Source organism: the organism of the source record quoted next, unplaced genomic scaffold (genome assembly GCF_019419815.1).
Source record: "Pyrus x bretschneideri cultivar Hongxiangsu unplaced genomic scaffold, Pyrus_bretschneideri_v1 Contig83, whole genome shotgun sequence".
Taxonomy (NCBI): Eukaryota; Viridiplantae; Streptophyta; class Magnoliopsida; order Rosales; family Rosaceae; genus Pyrus; species Pyrus x bretschneideri.
Window position 1 is genome coordinate 1313511 of NW_025999824.1, and position 24592 is coordinate 1338102.

Sequence of the window (24592 nt, forward strand, 5' to 3'; positions counted from 1 at the left end):
AGTTTATGCTTTAGAGATTTGGTGTTCTCAGGGCTTTCACAGGAAAGAAATATCTACTTTTTAATGAAAAAGGACACAAATTTATTAAAAAGACGGGATTTTTTTACAAGAAAATGAAATTAAGGAATATCTTTCTCTTTCCCCCTTTCTCTCTCATCATCCACACACTCTCTCTCTCATGCCTCCTTATAAGAAATCCATTCCAACCAATCAGAATGCAGCAAACTCCATCACAATGACCCAAACAGATTAGCTTACCACACTCCCATTGCCCGCTTCTTGATTCTCCTTCTCTCTCTCTCCTCCCTCTCTCACTCCTCCAAAAATTATAGACAAACTGAAACTCTACCTCATAAAAAAACTTCCCTCATAATTCCCTGACTACCCTGAAGCCACGTGTCCCCAACTTCCACCACTGGCCATGAAAACCAACTGTTTCTTCCTCACTCCCCCAAGTGTCGTTCTGCTTTCCTCCCTCCCTTCACACAAAATATAAGACTCCAATCTTCTCCAGAACCCAAAGAAAAAGAAAGAGAGCTCTCTGCTTCTCTCTTTCTCCCTCTCTCTCTCTAGCTCTATTTCTCTCTCTCTCTCTCTCTCTAACTCCACTTTCTCACTCCTCACTTTTGAAACAGAGGAGTCTCTGCTTTTGGTGGTGGAGAGAAGCTGATTGGCAATGGCTTCATTGGTGTCTTCACCTTTCACCTTACCCAACGCAAAAACAGACCAACTTTCTTCCCTCTCCAGAAAGCAATACTTTCTCCACTCCTTCCTCCCCAAAAAAACCAGCAATTTGGGCTCAAAGTCCTCCCTCAAAGTGAAATGTGCCATGGGCAATGGCCTCTTCACCCAAACCACCCAGGAAGTCCGCCGCATCGTCCCCGAAAACAAGCAGGGCCTCCCCACTGTCAAAATTGTCTATGTCGTCCTGGAGGCTCAGTACCAATCCTCCCTCACAGCCGCTGTCCAGTCCCTCAACGCCGGCAACCGCTACGCCTCCTTCCAAGTTGTGGGTTATCTAGTCGAAGAGCTTCGTGACGCCAACACCTACAAAATGTTCTGCCAAGACCTCGAGGACGCCAACATTTTCATTGGGTCCTTGATTTTTGTGGAGGAGCTTGCAGTCAAGGTGAAAGAGGCTGTGGAGAAGCAGAGGGACAGGATGGATGCAGTGTTGGTGTTTCCGTCAATGCCAGAAGTCATGAGGCTCAACAAGTTGGGATCTTTCAGCATGTCGCAGCTCGGGCAATCGAAAAGCCCCTTTTTTCAGCTGTTCAAGAGGAAGAAGCAGTCCGCCGGGTTTGCTGACAGCATGCTCAAGCTTGTGAGGACTTTGCCGAAGGTGTTGAAGTACCTGCCGAGCGATAAAGCTCAGGATGCTAGGCTTTACATTCTCAGTTTGCAGTTTTGGCTCGGTGGATCGCCGGATAACTTGCAGAATTTCGTGAAGATGATATCGGGGTCTTATGTTCCGGCTCTGAAAGGAGAAAAAATTCCGTATTCAGACCCGGTTTTATTTTTGGACACCGGAATTTGGCACCCTTTGGCACCTTGTATGTATGATGATGTGAAGGAGTACTTGAATTGGTATGGAACTAGGAAGGATGCCAATGAGAAGCTTAAGAGCCCGAATGCGCCTGTGGTCGGGTTGATTCTACAGAGGAGTCACATTGTTACCGGAGATGAGAGTCACTATGTGGCTGTGATCATGGAATTGGAGGCAAGAGGGGCAAAGGTGATACCAATTTTCGCTGGTGGGCTTGACTTTTCAGGGCCGGTTGAGAGGTTTCTGATTGATCCGGTTACTAAGAAGCCGTTCATTCATTCTGCGATTTCGCTTACTGGTTTTGCTCTTGTTGGGGGGCCAGCAAGACAGGATCATCCGCGGGCCGTTGAAGCTCTGATGAAGCTCGACGTTCCATACATTGTCGCATTGCCTTTGGTGTTCCAGACTACTGAGGAGTGGTTGAATAGCACTTTGGGTCTGCACCCAATTCAGGTGGCATTGCAAGTGGCTCTCCCAGAGCTGGATGGAGGCATGGAGCCCATCGTTTTCGCTGGCCGGGATCCTAGAACAGGTCAGTAAAGCTTTATCCTTTTACCATGTCTATGATTCATAACTAGTCTTCATTTAGCACTTCGGAATGACTACTAAGAAGAACGCCGGAAGATAAACGCCTTCTTAGTTTTGGAAAGCTTAACCGAAAAAATTATTCTCTGTGCTTCTTCATATGAACCGTTGTATTCGAAATTTACCAAGTGTTGCTTAATATTGTAATGTGATTGCAGGGAAATCACATGCTCTTCACAAGAGGGTAGAACAGCTCTGCATCAGGGCAATCAGATGGGGTGAACTGAAAAGGAAGGCGAAGGTATGTACTTTACGTTTCCTTGTTTCTTCGTAGAATTAAGGAAGTCGCTTTGAACACATGACATGAACCTGTAAAGAACGAACTTTCATGCCTAGTTTCGATATAGAACACTATAATTGCACATCTATCTTTAAAAATGACTATGAAAGAAGTAACTTCGTGAATCTGCACTTTTTCGGCTCCTGAGGGGGCTTCAGGGTTGTGAAGCGGGTGTATCAAGAAATCTTGTAAACCTGAAAATTGAATATGCCTTGAGTTTCATCGTTGCTTTAGTCATTGCTTCAGAATCTAAGATAGAAATTTGATCTTAACGATTATGACGAAAGTAAATTACCTATTACCTTGGCTGGTATAATGGAATACTAAAATATCATCTTCTTGCTGTTCACGAGTAAAATGTATTTCGTAGGCATGATGTCTTCAATCTATGATTATTCACTGAATAAACTTTGTACACTGATGCAGGCAGAGAAGAAGGTAGCTATCACGGTGTTCAGTTTCCCTCCAGACAAAGGAAATGTTGGAACAGCTGCCTACCTCAATGTTTTTGCCTCAATCTTCTCGGTTCTGCAAGAACTCAAAAGAGATGGTTACAATGTTGAGAACCTTCCAGAGACTTCGGAGGCCTTGATCGAGGATGTAATTCACGACAAAGAGGCTCAATTCAGCAGTCCAAATCTGAATGTCGCATACAAGATGGGGGTCCGTGAATACCAAAGTCTGACTCCATATGCCACTGCATTGGAGGAAAACTGGGGAAAACCTCCCGGTAACCTCAACTCTGATGGAGAGAATCTTTTGGTATATGGGAAACAATACGGTAATGTCTTCATCGGTGTTCAGCCCACATTTGGCTATGAGGGTGATCCGATGAGGCTACTGTTCTCCAAATCTGCTAGCCCACATCACGGCTTTGCAGCATACTATTCATTTGTTGAAAAGATATTCCAAGCTGATGCTGTTCTACATTTTGGTACTCACGGTTCACTCGAATTCATGCCTGGAAAACAGGTGGGAATGAGTGACGCCTGTTTCCCGGACAGTCTGATAGGGAACATCCCCAATGTTTATTACTATGCTGCTAACAACCCATCTGAAGCTACCATAGCTAAACGTCGTAGCTATGCCAACACTATCAGCTATCTGACTCCTCCCGCAGAAAATGCTGGACTTTACAAAGGTCTTAAGCAATTGAGTGAGCTCATCTCCTCCTATCAATCCTTGAAAGACACAGGCCGCGGGTCACAGATTGTTAGCTCAATAATCAGCACAGCCAAGCAGTGCAATCTCGACAAGGACGTAGACCTACCGGAAGAAGGAGTGGAAATCTCAGCAAAAGAACGAGATCTTGTGGTTGGAAAGGTGTATTCCAAAATCATGGAGATTGAATCCCGCCTATTGCCTTGCGGGCTTCATGTCATTGGTGAGCCTCCCACAGCCATGGAAGCAGTTGCAACTCTGGTTAACATTGCTGCACTGGACCGTCCAGAAGAAGGGATTTCTTCCCTCCCATCTATATTAGCAGAGACAGCCGGAAGGGACATAGAGGATATTTACAGAAGCAGCGATAAAGGGATATTGAAGGATGTAGAACTTCTTCGGCAAATAACTGACACATCACGGGGAGCAATTTATGCATTTGTGGAGCGTACGACAAATAGCAAGGGCCAAGTAGTTGACGTCGCTGATAAACTAAGCTCAATCCTTGGGTTTGGTATAAACGAACCATGGGTGCAGTACTTGTCAAACACAAAATTTTACAGGGCTGACAGGGAGAAGCTCAGAACATTGTTCGTGTTCTTGGCAGAATGCTTGAAGCTTATTGTGGCTGACAATGAGATAGGGAGTTTGAAACAAGCATTGGAGGGTAAATATGTAGAGCCAGGGCCTGGTGGTGACCCGATAAGAAACCCAAAAGTGTTGCCAACAGGAAAGAATATTCATGCACTTGATCCACAATCTATTCCCACAACAGCAGCAATGCAGAGTGCAAAAATTGTGGTAGAGAGGCTGATAGAGAGGCAGAAGATCGATAACGGGGGAAAGTATCCTGAGACCGTAGCACTTGTATTGTGGGGTACGGACAATATCAAGACCTATGGTGAATCCTTGGCTCAGGTTTTGTGGATGGTGGGTGTATTACCAGTTGCTGATGCTTTTGGACGGGTCAACCGGGTGGAGATAGTACCTCTTGAGGAGCTTGGAAGACCAAGGATTGATGTCGTTGTCAACTGCTCAGGTGTTTTCAGAGACCTCTTCATCAATCAGGTATTGTCTTGTGATACACGTTAGAAACATAATGTGGCACTCACAATAGTATAAAATAGTTATGATTTCTCGAAATTTTATTGTCTGCAGATGAATTTGCTTGACCGGGCAGTGAAGATGGTAGCTGAACTAGACGAGCCAGTGGAGCAAAACTTCATCAGGAAGCACGCACTGGAGCAAGCAGAAACCCTAGGGATTGGGGTTCGTGAAGCTGCGACCCGAATCTTCTCCAATGCCTCGGGATCATATTCCTCCAACATAAACCTTGCTGTGGAAAACTCCTCATGGAACGATGAGAAGCAGCTGCAAGACATGTATCTAAGCCGGAAGTCGTTTGCTTTTGATTCTGATGCCCCCGGTGTAGGCATGGCTGAGAACAGGAAAGTTTTCGAGATGGCTCTGAGCACAGCTGAGGCAACATTCCAAAACCTTGACTCGTCGGAGATCTCACTCACTGATGTGAGTCACTACTTTGACTCGGATCCGACCAATCTGGTGCAAAGCCTAAGGAAAGATGGAAAGAAACCCAGTGCTTACATTGCTGACACCACCACGGCCAATGCCCAGGTGAGAATCGGTACGCTGGTGTACTATATTTTTGCTTATACTGCAGAATCTCCAGTGTCCAGTTAACAAGCTTGTCTTGCAATGCAGGTTCGCACATTGTCTGAGACCGTACGTCTTGATGCAAGGACGAAGTTGTTGAACCCGAAGTGGTACGAAGGAATGTTGTCAAGCGGATACGAGGGTGTTCGGGAGATTGAGAAAAGGCTGACTAACACGGTTGGGTGGAGTGCAACTTCCGGCCAAGTTGACAACTGGGTGTACGAAGAGGCCAACACAACTTTCATTCAAGACAAGGAGATGTTGGAAAGGCTCATGAAAACGAATCCAAACTCCTTCAGGAAGCTGGTACAGACATTCCTCGAGGCCAACGGACGCGGTTACTGGGACACTGCAGAGGAGAATATTGAGAAGTTGAAGGAGTTGTACCAAGAAGTTGAAGACAAAATTGAGGGAATCGATCGGTAAACTCATACCGCGTTGTTGAGAACACTGTAAATTAATTTGCAAATATCAGTAACACTACGATTTACTGGAGCTCCCTTCCTCCAGCTCCTTCCAAAAGGACAGGCACTTTTTAACCAGTTCCCCACCCTAGTTCAATTCGATTTCGGGGATATGTACCTGTACTGCTGCTTTGCACATTTTTAAGTCCTATAAATACATGGTTTCACAATTTCTGTCATAAACAATCTCCATATCGTCTGTTAGCTATCAGTTTCCCATACATTGACAGCTCTCAAATGTCAAACTAACAGAACTAGTATTGATTACCATCAGGTTCTTAGTCTGATGACAGTGAATTAGTATGCTTAGTGATTTCGGGGTGTGACCCGTCCCTCACAGGAGGAAGGTTATGAATGAAATCGCCCGAGCTTACTCATTCCCCCCACTGAAATTACATTTCGGGGTTTCTGTAGAGAACGAATTGCCAAAAGAAATAAAGGTTGGAGAGCTAGCCATCAGTACCGGTAAGTCTCGGGGCGTTAAATATCTCAAGATGATATTACGTTTAAGACAGAGACATTCTAACAAAAAACCCAAATGTAGCAGTTACAAGAATGTGAATCAATCTACAAGTCAAATTTGGGATTGTTGAAGACACAAATTCTAATTTCATATATTGATGAACAAAAAGAGATGGATGAATACATCTTTTGGGGGGATCTTCAATCAGTAATGAATGGTAAAACGTAAACCTACAGAAAATGAAAACAAGGAAAAAACCGACCAAAGATACCCCCTAAAAAAGAAGAAAAGAGTTCCGTATGACAGTTAACGAAATGGTACATGTTTTCTTACACCCTGTTCATGGTATTTTTAGTATCAAAAGAGATGAATTTACCTTCAAACTAGCTCCATTAAGAGAGGATCACCTTCTGCCATTACCCTTATTAGTTTAATGAACACTTGTTCGCTTGTCACACTCCATGGGTGAACCGCAGGTACTTTAGCCGAATACAAGGATGAAGAATTCGTAGAAGGTAGTTGTTCCTCATAGATCATTGTACTGAGCACAGAGTCAAAGTTCTGAGGTGAATCTAATGCTTGAAAGAACATTGGAATGGCAACCTTGTAATGAATTTCTAGATTCCCAACTAGATTAACAAGATCGACAAAGTCAGCTACAAACCGACGAGGGATGTAGAACACCTCAGAACTGCATAATGTGACGCTCTTGCGACTGGTTACACTGTTCTTATAACCGACTTGGAAGTGAACTGGCATCGTGCTAACAACCTTCTTTACCATGCCTGCTTGCTTTGAAAACCATTCTTCTGGGTTGTCTTTTGTTGACACAGTACTCCAAGACTTGGATACCTGAATCCCATTTAAATTGTGAGGGAGAAAGCGATACTATAACGGTTTGAATTTTTAATTTTGTATTCCTATTATAGAAGGTTTATATGTGTGTAAACAGGTTATTCGAAGTCAAGTTACCTCATTTGTGATCCACAATTTAGTTTTGTCTGCCTGTAGAAGATTCCAGTAATTAAGAATAGTATTGTCCTGAACAAATAAAAATCCATCTGCACCGGAATATCGATCAAAAATTTTGGGCATGTACCTACAAAGAAATATGAAAAAGCACAACCAGAAAATTAGCAATGGCCCATCTTAACTAATTCCAGCTTAGCTTTAACCAAAATGTAAGTAAAAAACAGTTAGGATTTCACAAACAACCATCTCTCCATCATCATAAACTATAAAAATGAGTACTTAAGAAAAAGTAAAATTGACAGCGAAACTACCAAACTTGCTTTCTAAGGAAGCAATTCAACAGTGCTTCAAATAAAAGATACTTTGTACCAGACATATTCCAGGGGATATGCACAGATTCTGCAGCCTAAAATAGAATTGGGGGTTACAGGACTTGCTTCTGAAGCTGTCTTCAGTTAACTCATCTTATTTAGCAGATAAATGTAACTAGCCCACAGGCCTTTCCAAAAGGCACCAATTCACAAAACCGAGAAGAAATGAAAAACAACAATACTCCTCTAAAATTAAAATATTTTCTAAACCGCAGGGTTTTTTAGTATAACTAATACCAACCATTAACTGCGGAAATTCAATTATAACACAATCAGGAAGACATGCAATTGAATCTCAAATTCTGGTAACAAGCTACTGAATATGCTGTGGGATCCCAATGCAGATATCTACCAAAAAAATAAATAAATGTAGCCAGAGACTACCACCCCTTTAAGTGATGAAACTTTCTGCACTCCGCCTTCAAGAAATGAACAGAGCTTAGAAGTTAGAATGACATCCCCTACATGATGACAAAAACCTATAGAGTGGGTATCAATCCCCAAAGCTGTCATGGATGATGAACTCGTGTAACTTAGCTATGTCACTGATGCCACTATATTAATTTCATACAAGCAAATTTCCTATGTTAACTGCAAATGCGTCCGGTTATATAAAATTGCATGTCTCAAAAGATGCCCTACTTTTACTTTTAACTGCACGTTTAAGCTCCTATTCTCATCTACTACTATGCCTAACAAGTCTTAAACTCTGAGAATTCCAATACAACTATATCAAGATGGTTTATCCCAGTTGTTCTTCAACAATTAATCAATACCTTTAAAAATAGAAAACTCAAATGTCCACAATTTTGATATCACTTAAACTTGTATCTAACCTAATCCTTGGATTAATGTATCTAAATCAAAACAAGTTTCAATTGATTACCACGCATCCCCTCCTCTTCTTAATCCTTACTCCCCAGCTACCCAGAAGAATATAGGAAGCAAAACTAAACAATTCAACATGATTGAAAGCCAACAAAGTAATCTAATAAAAGTGATATAAGCAAGATGAGGTTCAAATTCATGAGAAAAACGACTTACTTGTATATATTATCCAATTTTCCTTCTTCAACAGCAAGATCGGTGTTCTTTAGATCAGACAAAATGATCACAGTTTTAAATATCCGCCCATAAAGCAATCTCCATTCCAAAGCAGTACGTTCCACAGGTCCACTGCAAAACATGATAAGCACAACATTCCCAAAATTCTTCCTCCATCTAATCAAATTTCCAATTTCATAGTTCACTGTTCCTGTTTCCTCAACTCCAAGATGAACTGATGGAAATTTTTGCGGGACAAACTCTTTTGTATCCCCATGACCAATATTTGCCCGTGGCCGATCCAATTCCAATGACATTAATCTAGGCTGCTGATACCCTACAGCAATTAAGTCATGAAGCCAAGCAGCGGTAAACTTCAGATCCTTCTCAGTCCAAAACCCCTCTTCTGCCATGACAAAACTTAACTCCAAAATCTTTTCAAACAACCTATGCTTACCCGATCTCCATGAAACCAAAAATTTGATCAAACGTCCTACATTAACATGAAGATCTTTCTCTTCAGAAAAGGGGTATGCCTGAATTCTATCATACCGATGAACAGTTGGGGGATAAACTACAACATATCCACCTATTTCCCACAAAAGCCTTTGCCCCCAGTAACCCCTTAATATATCAGAAGCCATTGAGCTAACAGAAACAGGAAGCATCAAACCCCAAAATGCCGACGAATGGTAAATAGTATTGAAAGAATTAACAGGCACCATCGTCCCCTGCGGCAATGCCACTTTTGGGGCATGGTCATCAAACCTGATATCGAACGCTTCCAAACCCGATTTTCGTGTAAAATAAAACACAGAATCGACATCAGGAAGTCCATTGGATATACCCTGTTGTATAAACTGCTTTCCACCAAAAACCTCAGTGTAGAACTCTTCATGGCCAAGCTCACCAACATTCTCCAATGGCAAACCTCTCGGCCACACAGAGCGTTGCCCGAAATGAATATACGGGTTCACAATGGTCCTGTTGGGATTCTCATGGCTATACTGCAAGATAGTCTCTTGCCTAGCACCCTCACCCATCAATTCCACATCAAAATGTTTACCCAAATCATCACCAATCACCTCTCCGCGATCATCAGCGTCGAAGATCTTCTTCGCCCCGTGCTGGATCGCAAACAAGTAACCCACACTCTTCCTAACATAAGAATCATAAGGCAGGTACTCCAAAACCCTAAAACCCAATTGAGCTTGTTGTTCAAGGGACAGAAAGATAGCACCTTTGAGGCTCCAGTCCGACGGCGTTTTGGAGTTCCCAATCGCCAGGACCTGCCACCCCTTGAGCTTCACGAGCTTCTTGAGCGAGTCAGACGGGTAATCGGAGACGGAAACGACAACCCATTTCTCAGATCGGAAGTTTGCGTAGGGAGACGACGTGTCGGAGATGGTCTTGACGGTGGATTCGAGCTGGGGCATCCGAATCTTCTCGAGGTTCTGAGCCTGGGTCTCGAAGCAGAGCAAGGCGGCGGTGTCACCGATGTTACGGAGGACGAAGAGAGCGGCGACGGTGGCGATCAGAAGCACGACGGTGACGATTTTGTACAGATTCTCGGAAACCCATGTGGAGAAATCGAGATTCGGAGCGAAGGAAAGCGACGCTCTAGAGTTGGAGTGAGAGTATTTTGGGGATTTGGGTCCGTTGCGTTCTTGGACAAACATCGAAACGAATTCAAAACCCCCAAACGCCCAAGATTTTTCTGTATCGACAGACTGCGCTCAGTCAGAAATGCCTTGACTCGGACGCTGTATCGACAGATTGAGATGCACCGACAAACATCCACCCGCAGTGCTGCTTCTGTACAGCAACAAGATGTTGAGAGCTGAGCTGCCGGCTGCGTGTGATTTCAGCAAGTTGGTGAGTGATTGCTTTCTTTCTTTCTCGCACGCTCAAGTTGTTGCACTGCCGACAGGCAACAGGTGTGGTAGTCAGAGAAGAGAGAGAGTTTCTTAAATTTCACGTCTTGATTGAATGCAACTGCTTTCCCTCTCTCTCTCTCTCTTGCAGTTTGGCGGTGGGGACGGGGGGTCTCTGTCTTCTTTCTTCTTCTATTTTATTATTTTTTATTTGTTTATATGAACTGGATCACGTTCTGGAGTTGTAGTTGGTTGTTCTCCATTGCAGCTCTGCAATTTTATGGTATCCATTGGATCGATGGAGAATTTCTCACACTACTTATCGTATGATCAAGAACGATTTGGCTTACGCCCACATCTCTTTATAATATTTTTTTTTTTGGTCAAACGAAGAGTATTTAGTTGAAATTTTAAAAGATTTTAATTTTTTTAACGAATTTTAAGTGATTATTTGAAATTCAATATGTATTCAATCAGAATTTTAAGATAATTTATTAAAATCCTTAGAAATCCAGATGTATTCAATTAGAATTTTAAAGAAGTTTATAACATTCCAAGTATTCAATTAGAATTTGAATTTAAAGAATTTGGAAAAGTTGACAAATTAGAGGAAATTAGAGAGATTTTGTAGTGTATTTTAAGCATCCACAAATCTCACATCTCCTCATGAGATTTCGAGGGAATTGAATTAAAATTTTATGTAGAATCTCTACAAATCAATTAAACTCCATAAAAAAATCTATTAAAATCTCTCAAATTCCCAAATGAAATACTTTCATTAATTAAAAAAGACAAGTCGTGTGGATGCAAATTTCCGCCATATTCTTATTTGACAAAAATGCACCTGTAAAATAATAACATCTAAGATTAAGATCAAAAGCCTCACGCTCCCACAATTAATGGGGGTCTTTGACCGAAGAATATTCGATGCCAAAATTAAAATTATGAAAAGAATGTGTTTAGGAGTTTGTGGGTAGCAAATGACTAAGTTTTTTAGTGGGATAATAAGACTATTTATAAGGGAGTGGTCTGCTCTATTTGGAGAATAGTGGCCGGCCATATATGGTGTATTTGGAAAATAATTGCAAGATATTATATGAAAAAAATATCTTGCAATTAACATGGTAATTAATCCCAAATTAAATAGGAAGTTTTAAGAGTTACCTTTTGAATAAGGATTTGATGAGCAGTGATAAGAGAGATTTGAATAAATACCATTTTGATCACCTTTGACTCTTCCTTGATTGAACCATTATTGTCTGTTGCATGCACGTGGGAATCCCGGTAGGGTAATTTTGTCCATTTTACCCAAAAGTCCACGTGTTAGATTCATAATTTTCTTGATTATTTATTTCTCCATAAATGCCCCTACACCTGCTAGGATGCAAGGGCAGTAAGTGTAGAAATCTTCAACTTAGATGCAGATTCCTACTTGGACTTGGAATTAGATTCTTCAAGGAAAAAGAAATAAATCGCCACCAAAGCCTATTTAAGCCTACCTTAAAGTAGGGGATTAAATCAACTTCCGAGGACAATTATTTATCTTTACAAGAAAGAGAGAAAGCTAGAGGATATTTGTTCCCCTTCCTTTAGCATTCTTCTTCGTTTACCCATGCAAAGAACCGTCTTCCGTTGATTTTTTTTGTCTTCTTTGTGCCACACCAAGGTAAGAAAAACTTAATTTTTTGTCTTTATATTGGGTGGTGCTACTGCAGGGCAGCTGTCGGGGTGGTGCGACATGTGGGCTGGCAAGGGCCAAGAGATGACTTAGCATAAGCCAAAGAGATGGTGTGGCAAGGGCCACAACTTGGCTGGAGCCAAGGGTTAGCTCGGCATGGGTTGAGGAAATGTCATGGCATGGGCCACGGTTTGGACTGCTTACTAAGAATGAGGAAATTGCTTGAGTTTGATTTCTCAGCTGCTGTAGATGAAGCAATCGAGAAAGGAGCTGCTAAGATCGGAGCTACTAAAGATGGAAGTGTTAGATGGGCAAACTACTAAGTGCGAAGTGGTTGCTGAGGGCATGATGGCTGCTACAGAGCCCAACGTCATCCAAGTTGCTAAATGAGTAGTCTACTCCGTTTAGCTTGTGGTGGATTTCGACGACCTTCGTATAAGTTTATCAATTTGCTAGAAATTTAACAAATTGCTTTCGCTTTGCTCCATCTTTATTTTTCTTAAAACCTTGCTTGCTTGAAGCGTCTTACAAAAATTTTAGCCATAAAATCGTCGGTTAAGCACGCTGATTTGAAAAAAGTTAACGATCCCACGAAGTCACTATGGCCGTGAGTTTTGGCTTTTTGGGGTGTCGAGCTGTTAAGTTTGTCGTCGGCTGTTACCCCTGACCATTTGCTGCTTAGCTGGTATTCTGTGTGGCCCAGATGGGTGTAGGGAATTGGTTTTCTCTGTCGCATTGGAGATCTTACCAAGATGGGTGTCAGGGAATTGGTTTATCTTCTCGTGTTGGAGAGCTTACCCAGATGGGTGTCGGGTTTACGTTCTCACACTAGAGAGCAATTAGTTTACCTTCTCGCACTGGAGAGCTTGCTGATATAGGTGTCGGGGAATTGGTTTACCCTATCGCACTAGAGAGCAAACCTAGATGGGTGTTGAGGAATCGGTTTACCCTCTCACGTTTGAGAGCAATTAGTTTATCATCTCGCATTGTAAAGTAGACCCAGATGGGTGTCGGGGGATTAATTTACCTTCTCGCACTTGAGAGCAATTAGTTTATCCTTTTGTACTAGAGAGCTTACCCAGATGTGTGTCGGGGAATTGGTTTACCCTCTCGCACTGGAGAACAATTAGTTTATCCTCTCGCACTGGAGAGTTTACCCAAATGGGTGTCGGGGAATTGGTTTACCCTCTCGTACTGGAAAACAATTAGTTTATCATCTCACACTGGAGAATAAACCTAGATGGGTGTCGGGGGATTAGTTTACCCTCTCGTATTAGAGAGCAATTAGTTTATCCTTTCGCACTGGAGAGCTTACCCAGATGTGTGTTGGGGAATTGGTTTACCCTTTCACACTTGAGAGCAATTAGTTTATCCTCTCGCACTGGAGAACAGACCTATATGGGTGTTGGGATATTGGTTTACCCTCTCGCACTGGAGAGCATGAAAGTCATTATGGGCGCAGTTGAGGAAAACTGGACTGCTAAACAACTGAAATAATCCTTAGTTGTGAGGTATTGTTTAACGATCTGCTTAAGACTTCGAACTACTTATGGAACTCGCGTAAGGGTGTAAGTAGGAAACGCAACAAGCTGTTCCCAAACTTTCTTCAAGTATTGCGTCATCGTTAGATGTTTCGTCGTGCGCCCTTCTGAGGCTTGGTTGGTGATCAACTGAGAATCTGAATGGATTGCAAGCTTCTTCACCGTTAAGTCTTTCGCTAGCAAGGGCTTGGTTGGTCTTTTGCTAGCAAAGCATTATCTTCTGCTCTATCGTTAGATGCTTTGAAGTTAGTAGTATCATGGGCTTGGTTGGCCCAATTAGGAGCCACATGGTAAGATCGGTAGGGCTGGGAGCCGTGGTGCAAGATAGGTACAATTAAGAGCCGTGGTGACAGATCAAGGGTGGTCGGAAACTGTGGAGCACGCATGACTGTGAGGGTAAGCTAGAGCCAGCTTGGGCTAGGTTGTGCACAACAGGAGGAATTGGACCACTGGGTCCTAGATGCTCAACTACTAGTGATGTGTTGGTCTAATATTGAATCGTCTAGAATGATGAGAATAAGACATGCTACCGGTTTTGGCTATTGTATCATTTTGGTACTCGTCTGCCCCTATTACGCCATTAAGCTGGGTTGCTGCATTTATTGGAATATAAGTAACCATTGTATTCGTCAATGTGTGTAGGATGGTTTCATCTGCTCGATCTTGTCAATGAAAGGTGACTTGCTTATGTTGGTCATATCTCATTGGAGTACCTCGTCAATAGCTTCATTGTGCTGGAAATCTTGCAATTGTTCGGTCAAGAGCCTCTAAACTTCTTCGTGAGTTTGCTTCTGCTAGGGCAACATAGCTTTCAGCTGCCCCCGATCGTGACCTATTGGTCTAGGCTACTATTCTATGTGCTTGACTCGTCAATGATGTGGCTGCGGTGCATGTGGTACGTTCCTGGTAGGCGAGCACGTTACTCTCAAGGTGTCGATTGAACTTGAGCCGAATTAAGTAACTTCCTCTCTCCATCCATCGTGTTGCAAACTATGATATGAGGTGGAGGATGCTCACTGTGACCTAACCGCGAATGAACACTTCACTTGGAAGGTTGTCCATGTTAATTATCGAAGTGTAGCCACAACCGTGAATGTATGCTAGTCTGTGGGCCTAACCGAGAGTGCCTACTCATCTGCACACTAAGACGAGAGTATACATTATCTCAGGGGTCCAGTTAGGAGTGTACAATGCCGGAATGCTTGGTTCGTGGCTAGTCGAGGGGTTGCTTGCCGGGATATTGCTAGAGAGGTTCATTGTCTGCCCTTGCCCTACTTCGAGACACCTTGTCTAGGGTACTCTGTATCTAGATATGCTGCAAAAGTTGATTCACCATGGTCGCTTGCTGCACGAGGGCGCTAGTCAACTCTATGACTTGTTGAGACTAGTGTTGTTCGCCATGTGAGGTAAAAGAGCTTGGACGGTATACGTCTCCTTGAGTAGTGGAAGTGTAATGGACTCCGGATGCGAGATTTGGGTTGGGATACGTCAAATCTGTGAAAAAACAGGGTGAAAATACCCCCAGTTCAATCGTCGATCCAAAAATTTGAAGGCAGGATGGTTGAACCGTTCTTAGACTAGTTTAGATCGCCAAATGGATCACGGGAGTGAGTTCGGCCGTAGAAGTAGGCTATGCCACGTGCAGGGTGAGTTGCGGCGCTAAGAGCTCGTTGGATCTAGGTTGAGGGGATTGTTGGCATGGCTTGGGCCTGCGATGTGCCTTGGGCCAGCTCATGACGAGCCTGGCTCAACTGCCTTGCAACATGGGCTTGCTGCCATTGAGCTGCCCCATTCCCTACTGCCACGATAGCCCTCGTGACTACCATGGTGGTGGTGCTCTATGGTGATAAAGTTGCTCCTATTGCCATTGTGTTGACCCTCATGGATCGTCGTGGTAGGGCTACGTCTCATCCTCCATCACTTGATCTGGATCTTTGAACATAAGAAGTTCCGTTCATCATGGTTTCCGAATTTCCTGTCATTGTATCTCTATCATGCTTTTCATAGTTAGGGAACTTGAGAAGAATAATTTGGTTGCGTCGTTGAGTCCAATTCAATGAACCTAGGAAAATCTGAGAGTTAATTTGTGCAGTTCACAGTTAATTTGGGGCATTGTCATTCATGGTTTATAGAAATAATAACTGGAAATCGATTTGAATGCATATGTTTCATGTGTGGAGAACAATCCTCTAGCTAGCCTCTCACCTATATCTCGTACAAGACCTAATTTGTTTGCTGCAATTTACTTTATTTTTGTCAAAATTCGTCCAAAAATCCCCCTTAGTTCTTATTTTGTGTTAGTCTAGCTTAGTTTTCAGTTTTTAAGTTTAATTTGTGTTGATTGGCATCCCTCCTAATCTCCGGACTAGAACAATCCCTAGTTGCTCATACTACAATCATCTAAATTATAAGGTTTAATTTGTGTGTTAGTTTCTACCACATCAGTTTCTTTTGTTTTGTTTTTTTTTTTTTTAGGGTTTAAATGAGACTAAAGCCCAAAACTACATAGCCTACCGAATTTACACCACTACCATCCTTTCTTTTTGAGAGTTTGAATAATATAAATTAAATTTTGAGTAATTAATTTTTTATTGTTATTTAAAATATATTTTTAAATATATATTTATTATATAAATTGCCCTATCCATTGTCTTAATTTTTAGAAATTTAACGTATCTCCGTGTCGTATTCTTGTGTCCGCGTTCGTGTCCATGCATCGTAAATTCTAGTGCGGATCCTAGTTAATTGTTTTAATTGTGAAAGTATCTTTACTTTCTTCAAGTTCTGAATTTCATCTTACAACTTGATTTTCTTAGTCCTCCTCCTATTGTTCTTCTTTTTTGGAACTAGGTAACTGATTGGGTGGTTGAATACCAAGAAAATCTTATCGGGCTTGGGGTCGATGTATCTCTGGCTCAAGTTTGTTCTGAGAGTGGTTCCATGGATCCCCTTATGAATTCTTATGTTGAGAGAATGCAAGCTACGACAAGGGTAGTAATATTCTTCTAATAATCTCCTTATGCTATGTTTTACTTCTTTTCATTCGTTTAAATTTCTAATGTCTGCCTATAATTTTGCACTAATGTTTTCTAGAAATGGTAATTGAATATCTTAGAGGCTGGTAAGGTACAACCACCAAAGAAAACAGAAGATGGGAAGTTATACGCCAGCTGCCGTTGATTTATTCAGGATCCTAGGAGAGCAAGTGCAAATAGTTCGTGATAATAACACTGATCTGATGCTCTACAAAATTGCCTTGGCAATTATTCAGGTTATTTCAGCTGAAGCTTTCATGCTGATGCACTATTGTGGTGACTTGGCAAACATTTCTCATTTCAATACTTTTTTGGCATTTAATCATTTTTTGATGCCCATATAAATAGAGTTTAATTTCACGAGATTCAAAAGTTTTTGCCTAATGATTTGAGATAGGCATGAGTTTACCTGGATGTGCTAATGTTCTTCCTTAGGTTTCCCAGATTTAAGAATGTTTCTTCACTTGGTATCAGATGAAAAAAATTAATGAGCTGCAATATTGGCCTCTGTGATTCTTCAGGTGATGATTGATTCTCAAGCTGCCGAAAGACAGAGACTTCAAGAACCTGCTTCGGAAATTGGGTTGGAACCTTTTTGTGCAATGGTTTGTGAATCTCGTACCGTTAATTGTCTGTATTTTATTGATTGGTCGATAAGTAATTTACCAAAGGTTCTTCCTATTAAATTGAATGCAGGTTAACAACAATCTGCGCTGCTATGATCTTGCGGTGGAGCTCAGTAATAGCACTTTGGAAGCTCTCCCACAAAACTATGCTGAGCAGGTTATGCAGCATCCATCTTAGTTGTGTTATTCATTCTGTATTAATCTTGGTTCTTTTTATTACGTCCCTCTATTTCTTTGTTTTCAATCGTTCTGTTTAAAGCTTTATTATGTCCAGGTAATGGGCTTCTTTATTAGCTGCAGCTGATATCCCAAGTCTTTGTTTTCGTTTTCAATAAATGATTTCATTGCATGACTTGTAATAAATATGGGCTAAATTAGTACAACGACCACGAGCCAAGCTAAGATCCTCCTATTTGTTACTGTAATTAGCAAGTGCCTATTTAGGGTGACTTAAGCTGCATGTACCGTCAACAAAACTGTGGCATTTGGGGGTGATTAGATGAAGAGGTTCTGATGGACTTCTTTAGGGAGTATTTAAGTGTTTCCGTGAGTGATGATCCTTGCTTTTGACGTTTTGCGAAAATATTGTCGTCTCTTTTTTATTGGAATAAATATTTGATAACATAGTGTTTTCCATTTATTGGTGGGATGTGCTTTTATTGTTAGTTTCTACTTTCCAATGCTTTTCCGTTCTGATTTTGTGAAATTGGCTACAGAAAGTTGAAAGTAGTGTTAGAATACTGGGTGATTTGAGAGAACTTGCTTTGGCGCAGAGCCTAGATAGTGGATACCTTCACGCTCATTTGCACAAATATTCTCGAACATCAACCTGACTTCCCGGTAAACTAACCCTAGACTCAATTGTTAATAATGCACAATTAGAACACTACCAAAGAACTACTAAAGCAATACGAAGCTATTATTAAGACACAAGAAATGCACAGCAAAGACACTAAGCGAACTGTAGTGCAACTAGTAATTTTTCAAGCCGTTTTATTTAATTCATGTAGTACATTCATAACAATTTATACCAAGCTCCATTGAACTATAAAGTGCCTCATGCAAACACTCCATAAGAAACGATTGCCAAAGTAGTTTGTGGTAGATTCTGAAGTCTCCCTACCACAAATAAATGCGGTTCCACTAGCAAAATCAAATATTGAGTTGTACTTGAGTATTTTGCATTTGAATATTTATTGTCCATTTGCAGCCCGAGGTTGTCCAGAAGCTTGTTGCACTGCGGGAAGGCATACCAAGGAAGGATGCCAAAGAGGTGTGTGCATTCCTACGATTCCCTTTTTTTTTCTTCTTCTTTGTTTTTCCCCGGCGGGAAGAAATAACAACTACAACCATGCAACATGTTTGTCAAACAGGTGGTACAAGAGTGCAAAGAGATATACCAGAATTCTCTCGTCAATTCAAACCCCGTAAAGCCGGGTTTCGTTTTTCCGCGAGTGAAGTGCTTATCGAGTTCCAAGGGATCCATATGGCGGAAGTTAACCTAGTTGGACATGAAGTGCTGCATGCAGATTTGTGCATGTATCAGAAACACTGCTGCCGATTCTATACATTCCATCAATTTCCTTATTCGTTTTGGTACTTGTAACTTTGTAAGTATGCTACATTTCCCTCACAATTAAATTTTTCTTCTCTTCAATAAAATTCTTGTTTATATTTTTGTTCTTTGAATTAACTTGTAAAACTAATTTCTTCAAAATTCATTGTGTGGTGAATAGAAGGTGCGAATTTTTTTGTTATATAGCAAAATACACACTCACGGATTTTCGAAACACCTTCTAAAAATATATCTCAACTTTAGAGCTCAAAGTACTTATCTAGAAAACGCTTCTATTACCTATCACTATAAATATTTTCTGCCAAACATAAAAGCGTTTTGAATTATACGAAAGTGCTTCGAGATCTTCTAGAAGCAAAGCAATTTTTCTCCCAAACCATTTATTATCATTTAGGTAGGATGGATTCTCCTAATCCGGTGTCGAAAAAATACTTTAGCTAGTTTTTTTAACTTTTCATCTCCAACAACTCTCTTTATTTTAAATTTTTTTGAATATTTTATTATTAACAATTCATTATATTTAATATTTAGTATAAATCATTACCATAAAAAAAAAAAGCAGTTCACTTATTTTCTAGAATCACATTTTATCTCTTCCTTTTCTCCTTGCCTCCCCAGTCCACTTGTGAATTTTATTAATTATTTAAAATTTAGCATTTGAACCTTATAAACTAAATATTTGCTAGAGAAATTAATAAAATTTCTAGGTAGAATATAAAATTAAAAAAAAAAAAAAAAAACTGATCTGACGATGGGTCGGGTTATGCAATCATCGCAATTCCTAGTTAACACTTAACAGGCCCAATGAAAATTTGCGACAATCAAACAGGTCAGGTACCCAGCTGGCTCCTTAACAAACTCCGAGCCCCGCAGGCGCATTACCCAAGGCAATCTGCTCTCCACGTGACCATCTTAAACGGTTTAGAGAGAGAAGGAAAAGGTTTTAGAGAGAGAAATTTTCAAATATAGGCAAAGAACCGCCAGTTTTCAGAGCTAGAGGGAGAGAAGCAATGGCTATGGCTACGGCTCCGTTTCCGTCTCCAACCGAACGCATAGTTGCTTCGGCTCTGCTTCTCCTCACCGCCACACCTCCAAAGTGATCCACGCTTTCAATTCGCTTCGTTTTAATCTGTGCGTTTCTGCGTTTCGATCGTTTTAAAATCTTCTGATTCATTTGCTTGAACTTGCAGGTTCTGTTTGGACGACTATCGGGAGCGAAGCAAGATCGAGAGTGGCAGAGGAAGCTCGGTTTCTGGCGATTCCACCAAGTCCTGCACTTCGTTGATCACTACCAGCGATATCTCAACGGATGGCATTCGAGCTCGTGAGATCAGGATCATGGCGCTTGCTGCAATTCGTCGTCAGATGAATCTCAAGGTGATCTCTCTCTCTCTCTTTGTGATCAATTTTTTGAATTTTTAGGTGCTGTTTGGTTGATTTTGTTGTGATTTGTGAGCTTCTCTCTCTGTTTCTCTTCCAGTTTTTCAATTCTTAGTTTCTGTTTGGTTGAATTTGTGCATAACCTGAGCTCAATTCCAACTGTAGTTTTGAATTCGTGCATAATCCGATCCGAGTGGCCTTTTCAACTCTGAATTCCAACTGTGATTTCCGAGTTCGATTTTTCTCATCATTTTACTTGAATCTGCTCTCCTCTTACTTTGATCTCGGTTTTCTTCAATTTTTCTCTTCACAGTGAGATGAATCTCAGTTCAACCTGATCTTCTCTCTCTCTCTCTCTCTCTCTGTTTTTCTTCCAATTTTTTTGCACTCTGTTTGGCTGAGTTTCTGCATAATCCGATTGCCTTTTACACAAACAAATCGACAATTTGCTTAATTAATCTTGTTCTTAATCTTCTGTTTGGCTGTATTTTGGCAAGAAATCGGACTGTGATTTTTGTGTTCGTGAATTTGCTAGAATATCGTTTTCAGGAACGAAGATTGAGCTGATAATTAAGAAGTTTGATTATTTAATCTGGTTTTTAATTAATCTCTCTAATCAATTAGTATTTGCTTTCTTGTTTACATAATTTGAATTTTTTTCCTAATCAGGTTGTTCGGAGAAGCCGCTCAAAGACTCAGACGACCTGGAAAACCGTCTCTGGATCGCCCAAAGCGACGGCGTCGTTCGGATCTGAGACCACTGAGTCTTCGTGCGTGTCCACCACCTCCAGCGCGGCTTCCAGCGCGCGAAGCCGAAGCCAACACCACGTGTCGAGATCAGGATGGAGCAATATCAAGCTTGCGGCGGTCCGGGAGGATCCGATGAAACGGAGGCGGCTGACTTGGTCGTCCCACATGCGCCGGAAAGCCGAGGCCATTCTGAAGCTCTTGGCCGGCGCCGGCTGGCTCTCTGAAGTCAAGATCCGTCAGACCATCGGTGACAGTCCTGACACCAGCAAAGCGCTCAGAATGTTAGCATTCCATTTCTCTCTTTTAATTTTTGACACGTGGAACTTTGCATGTGATATGCACGAATGGTTGAAACTTTTCGACCGTCCGATATAAACTGTGGAAAGACGCGGGAAGAGGATCTGACGTTTGAGTTAGAACGTAGAGCACAACATTACGTGGCGATACTTGATTGGCTACTCGTGGTGAAGAATATTGTTGACCAAAATAGATGGTGTCTTTCTGTTGCTGCAGGTTGTTGAAGCTTGAGAAGGTCAAAAGAGCAGGCTCTGGAGGCCGTCACAATCCTTACGTTTACTCGGTATATATATTTATAAGTTTGTTATTCAAGTGTTGCCAAATGAATTTAAATTTTAAACTTTGTTAATTAATTTATCTATCGATAATTTATATGGTGACGAACAAAAATATTTTTACTTTAACAAAAAATAAAATAAAAATTTCGACTGTAAAAATATACTATTAGTATGATCAAAATTCAAGATTCTAATGGCTTCTTAAGTTCACTTAAATTTCATTTTCATATTAATTATGATTTATTGTTTTTATTTGCAGGTAGCATGAGAAGGTAGCTAGCTTGGTAGGTAGCTAAAGAATACCCGGTTGAGGATGTACGGGTCGGGTCAGAAATAATGGGGTTTTAGCTATCAGATCCGGATCCACTCCCTTAATTGGGTTGGGAAATTTTGGTACATGATGGATAGCTAAAGCTGCGAATATAATATATATTATAGGTGTGTATATAGTGACACCAGAAAATAAAATATAAAATTCTAAAGGTTAATTAGTTACTATAATGGAACGCTCTTTATATTAACGTGAGGTAAGTATTGGTTTGGCATTTAATCCGGTGTGAATGGAATGGCGAACTTGAACTTTGGCTTTGAAATGAATAACCAGAAACCTAATGCGTAAGCAAAGAATAAAGCACCAAATTAGGGCGGCGTTTTTGTTTTTTAAAAAGAGATCAGTTACAATCTATTTTTGCAAGAGTTAAAAAGACTCATAAAGATATTTCAGCTATGTTCTAATTATTATTGTATATTTCACTAGCGTCAAGAATTGAACTCATGACCAATCGTACTATGAGTTTGGAATTTACACTAACCACTAGACTATCCCGTGATGGTTTCAAATTTGGATGGTTGAAGCAACCTTTATACATTTTTATTCACTAATACGTACCAATCCATTTTTCTTTAAAGAAACCGACAAGGTCATATTTTAATTAAAATGCTATAATTATATATTCTGTATGACATGATCGATGGATGGCTGGTGATTGTTCTTGAAATGAATCATAGTTCACGTATCAAAGGATAAAAATGGATAGTTTTTCTTTTCACTAATAAGTGAGACGTATTAAGTTCGATTTTCGTCAAATGTGAATTTAAATCATATTATTGCTAGTTCAGTATGAGATTAAGTCTGATTTTTTTTCTTAGTATGGATAATATCGATTGTTTCAAAAAAAAAAAAAAAAATGGATAGTCATATGAAGAACCCTCAAGGAAATCCAACTAAGGGCTTATAAGAAGGGACTTTTCGGTATTTTCATGCCCTAAAGCGTTCTATACCACATAAGCGGCTGATGTTCTTCCGTTTCAGCACCGAGTCTTCGACTAAATGCGAATATTCAACGCGTAGCCCTGCAGAACACGACGCAGCATTCCTTGGACCAAAAATGAATTAACAAAATAAATGAGTCAAATCTTGGCCTAGAAAAAGTTGCGAGGGTTATTTATTCTGGCATATTTTCATTTCAGGCATTCAACTCTGCTATATTTCAACTTTTCTTTAATATGGTGGAATTCTATTTCATTCTGGTCATCACGTGGACACATCACCCTAAAAAACCGTGCAATTTTTAATTTATAAATTTATATTTGAAGTGTGCAAGTCTAAATTTATATTATCACCTCACTTGATATCAAATTAAACGGTCATATTTAGTGCCCCTTAAATCTTTAAGTTAGTAAAAAATTCCACACTTTGCATAAGTAAGTAGCAAATCACAAGTTTTGACGTTGTAACTTTAATTGTCCAAATACGCTACTATCTTATAAACTAAAAATTTATTCTTTTTTAATAAATCATAGATTTTGATTTTGTACCCCCACAGTTAGTTGTTGAAATCGGGCTAACCCACACCAAAATAATAGAATCTACCATGTTTTTTTGGTTAAATTTGTTTCTTTCGTAAGCTTTTTTAATATATCCACACCACCACTTGCCCTAAAAATTGAGTAAATTGATTCGTTGAAGCCTTTCACATAAGAAGAAATTAATGAAAATAAAAGGGCACCACAACAATTGATAGAAAATTTGGGACCTTTGTATAAAACCATACAAATGGAAGGACAAAAATACCGTAGGAAAGGCTATTAAAAGGACCAAGGTCTTCCCCTTCTTTGTATTGGGTTCTCTCTCCCCATCTCTCTCTCTCTCTCTCTCTCTCTCTCTCTCTTTACGAAGAGAGCAAGAAAAAGATTGGCAGAGAGACATAAAAATCCAAAGAGATGGCGGCGAAGTGGGTGGAATTATTGGATACGGGGGTGAGAATAGCAGCAAGGTTTCACTCTCATTGCCCACAAACCGGACGGTTGTATTACCATCCTCCCTCCAGCTCCTCTACCTCCGATCAAGAGCACCATCATCTTCCACCCCAGAAGAAGCCCACCACAGTGGCAGATCAGTTGATGACGTCATCATGACCAGTTGCGGCGTCAAGGCGGCGGCGGCAGCTTATATGGAGACCAACACCACCAATGAGTTTTTGTTGTATTCTGTTTTGTGATAAGAAAGAAAGGAAAGAATGAAATATTAATCTGATTTTTCCCAATGAAATATTACAATATTTGTGGCAAATTTTATTTTCGATTCGATTTTTTTTTTTTTTTTTTACAAACCATAACATATTTTTCGTTAAAATTATCTCAACGACGGGGAGGGACTTAAACTTTGGTGTTGAAAGAGAATAGCCAATTAAATATTTTAATTGTTTTTGTTTGAATGATGATCTTAGCATCCAGAATTGTATACAATCTGTTTTCTTAGAATTTTAGACTTTAACCCATGTTGGGTTTCTTGTGAAATTTGGAAGACAATTCTTTTATTCGACAAATTGTTTTAGCTCGGTAGAAACAAAATGATTTTCTTAAGAATTCGCTCACATAGAAATAGAGAACGAAGCAACTAAAAGGATTGTTATAATATAATCCTCTTCTTTTATGGCGAATCAAGTACCACAGCCTGATAAAGAACCGTTCTGATTAGTTGATAGTTTTGTGAAA

At 40.5% G+C, this 24592-nt stretch overlaps 3 protein-coding genes and 1 pseudogene across 4 annotated transcripts; 3 read left to right on the top strand and 1 right to left on the bottom strand.

Annotated features, from left to right (window-relative positions):
- The first annotated feature begins 591 nt into the window (after positions 1-591).
- LOC103933269 (magnesium-chelatase subunit ChlH, chloroplastic) lies at positions 592-5880 on the top strand. Its single transcript, XM_009342938.3, has 5 exons — positions 592-2078; positions 2290-2372; positions 2838-4640; positions 4731-5207; positions 5295-5880. Exons 1-5 carry the CDS (start codon positions 677-679, stop codon positions 5670-5672), a joined length of 4143 nt encoding a protein of 1380 aa, XP_009341213.2. The 5' UTR covers positions 592-676; the 3' UTR covers positions 5673-5880.
- A 424-nt stretch (positions 5881-6304) lies between these two features.
- Positions 6305-10354, bottom strand: LOC103941421 (probable glycosyltransferase STELLO2). Its single transcript, XM_009351612.2, has 3 exons — positions 8561-10354; positions 7146-7272; positions 6305-7025 (listed from the first exon to the last, which is right to left on the bottom strand). Exons 1-3 carry the CDS (start codon positions 10237-10239, stop codon positions 6552-6554), a joined length of 2280 nt encoding a protein of 759 aa, XP_009349887.2. The 5' UTR covers positions 10240-10354; the 3' UTR covers positions 6305-6551.
- A 6089-nt stretch (positions 10355-16443) lies between these two features.
- LOC125473345 lies at positions 16444-19094 on the top strand (annotated as a pseudogene).
- A 612-nt stretch (positions 19095-19706) lies between these two features.
- Positions 19707-22083, top strand: LOC103968041. 2 transcript variants are annotated; one of them, XM_048576025.1, is made up of 5 exons: positions 19720-19986; positions 20081-20267; positions 20940-21301; positions 21534-21600; positions 21855-22083. In XM_048576025.1, the coding sequence occupies exons 1-5, from the start codon at positions 19901-19903 to the stop codon at positions 21861-21863; spliced, it is 711 nt and encodes a 236-aa protein (XP_048431982.1). In that variant the 5' UTR covers positions 19720-19900; the 3' UTR covers positions 21864-22083. The 2 variants fall into 2 exon arrangements, with proteins under 2 accessions (XP_048431981.1, XP_048431982.1); XM_048576024.1 differs by lacking the exons at positions 21534-21600; positions 21855-22083 and having other exon boundaries at positions 19707-19986; positions 20940-21495.
- Positions 22084-24592: the final 2509 nt, after the last annotated feature.

Excerpts from the sequence above, each read along its gene's own strand:
- LOC103968041 (XM_048576024.1), top strand. The coding sequence starts at position 19,901 with ATGGCTATGGCTACGGCTCCGTTTCCGTCTCCAACCGAACGCATAGTT. Across the intron at positions 19,987-20,080 it reads CTCACCGCCACACCTCCAAA|GTTCTGTTTGGACGACTATC; the intron begins GTGATCCACGCT and ends TTGAACTTGCAG. Across the intron at positions 20,268-20,939 it reads GTCGTCAGATGAATCTCAAG|GTTGTTCGGAGAAGCCGCTC; the intron begins GTGATCTCTCTC and ends TTTCCTAATCAG.
- LOC103941421 (XM_009351612.2), bottom strand. The coding sequence starts at position 10,239 with ATGTTTGTCCAAGAACGCAACGGACCCAAATCCCCAAAATACTCTCAC. Across the intron at positions 7,273-8,560 it reads AAATTGGATAATATATACAA|GTACATGCCCAAAATTTTTG; the intron begins GTAAGTCGTTTT and ends ATTTCTTTGTAG. Across the intron at positions 7,026-7,145 it reads AATTGTGGATCACAAATGAG|GTATCCAAGTCTTGGAGTAC; the intron begins GTAACTTGACTT and ends AATGGGATTCAG.
- LOC103933269 (XM_009342938.3), top strand. The coding sequence starts at position 677 with ATGGCTTCATTGGTGTCTTCACCTTTCACCTTACCCAACGCAAAAACA. Across the intron at positions 2,079-2,289 it reads TGGCCGGGATCCTAGAACAG|GGAAATCACATGCTCTTCAC; the intron begins GTCAGTAAAGCT and ends ATGTGATTGCAG. Across the intron at positions 5,208-5,294 it reads CCACCACGGCCAATGCCCAG|GTTCGCACATTGTCTGAGAC; the intron begins GTGAGAATCGGT and ends CTTGCAATGCAG.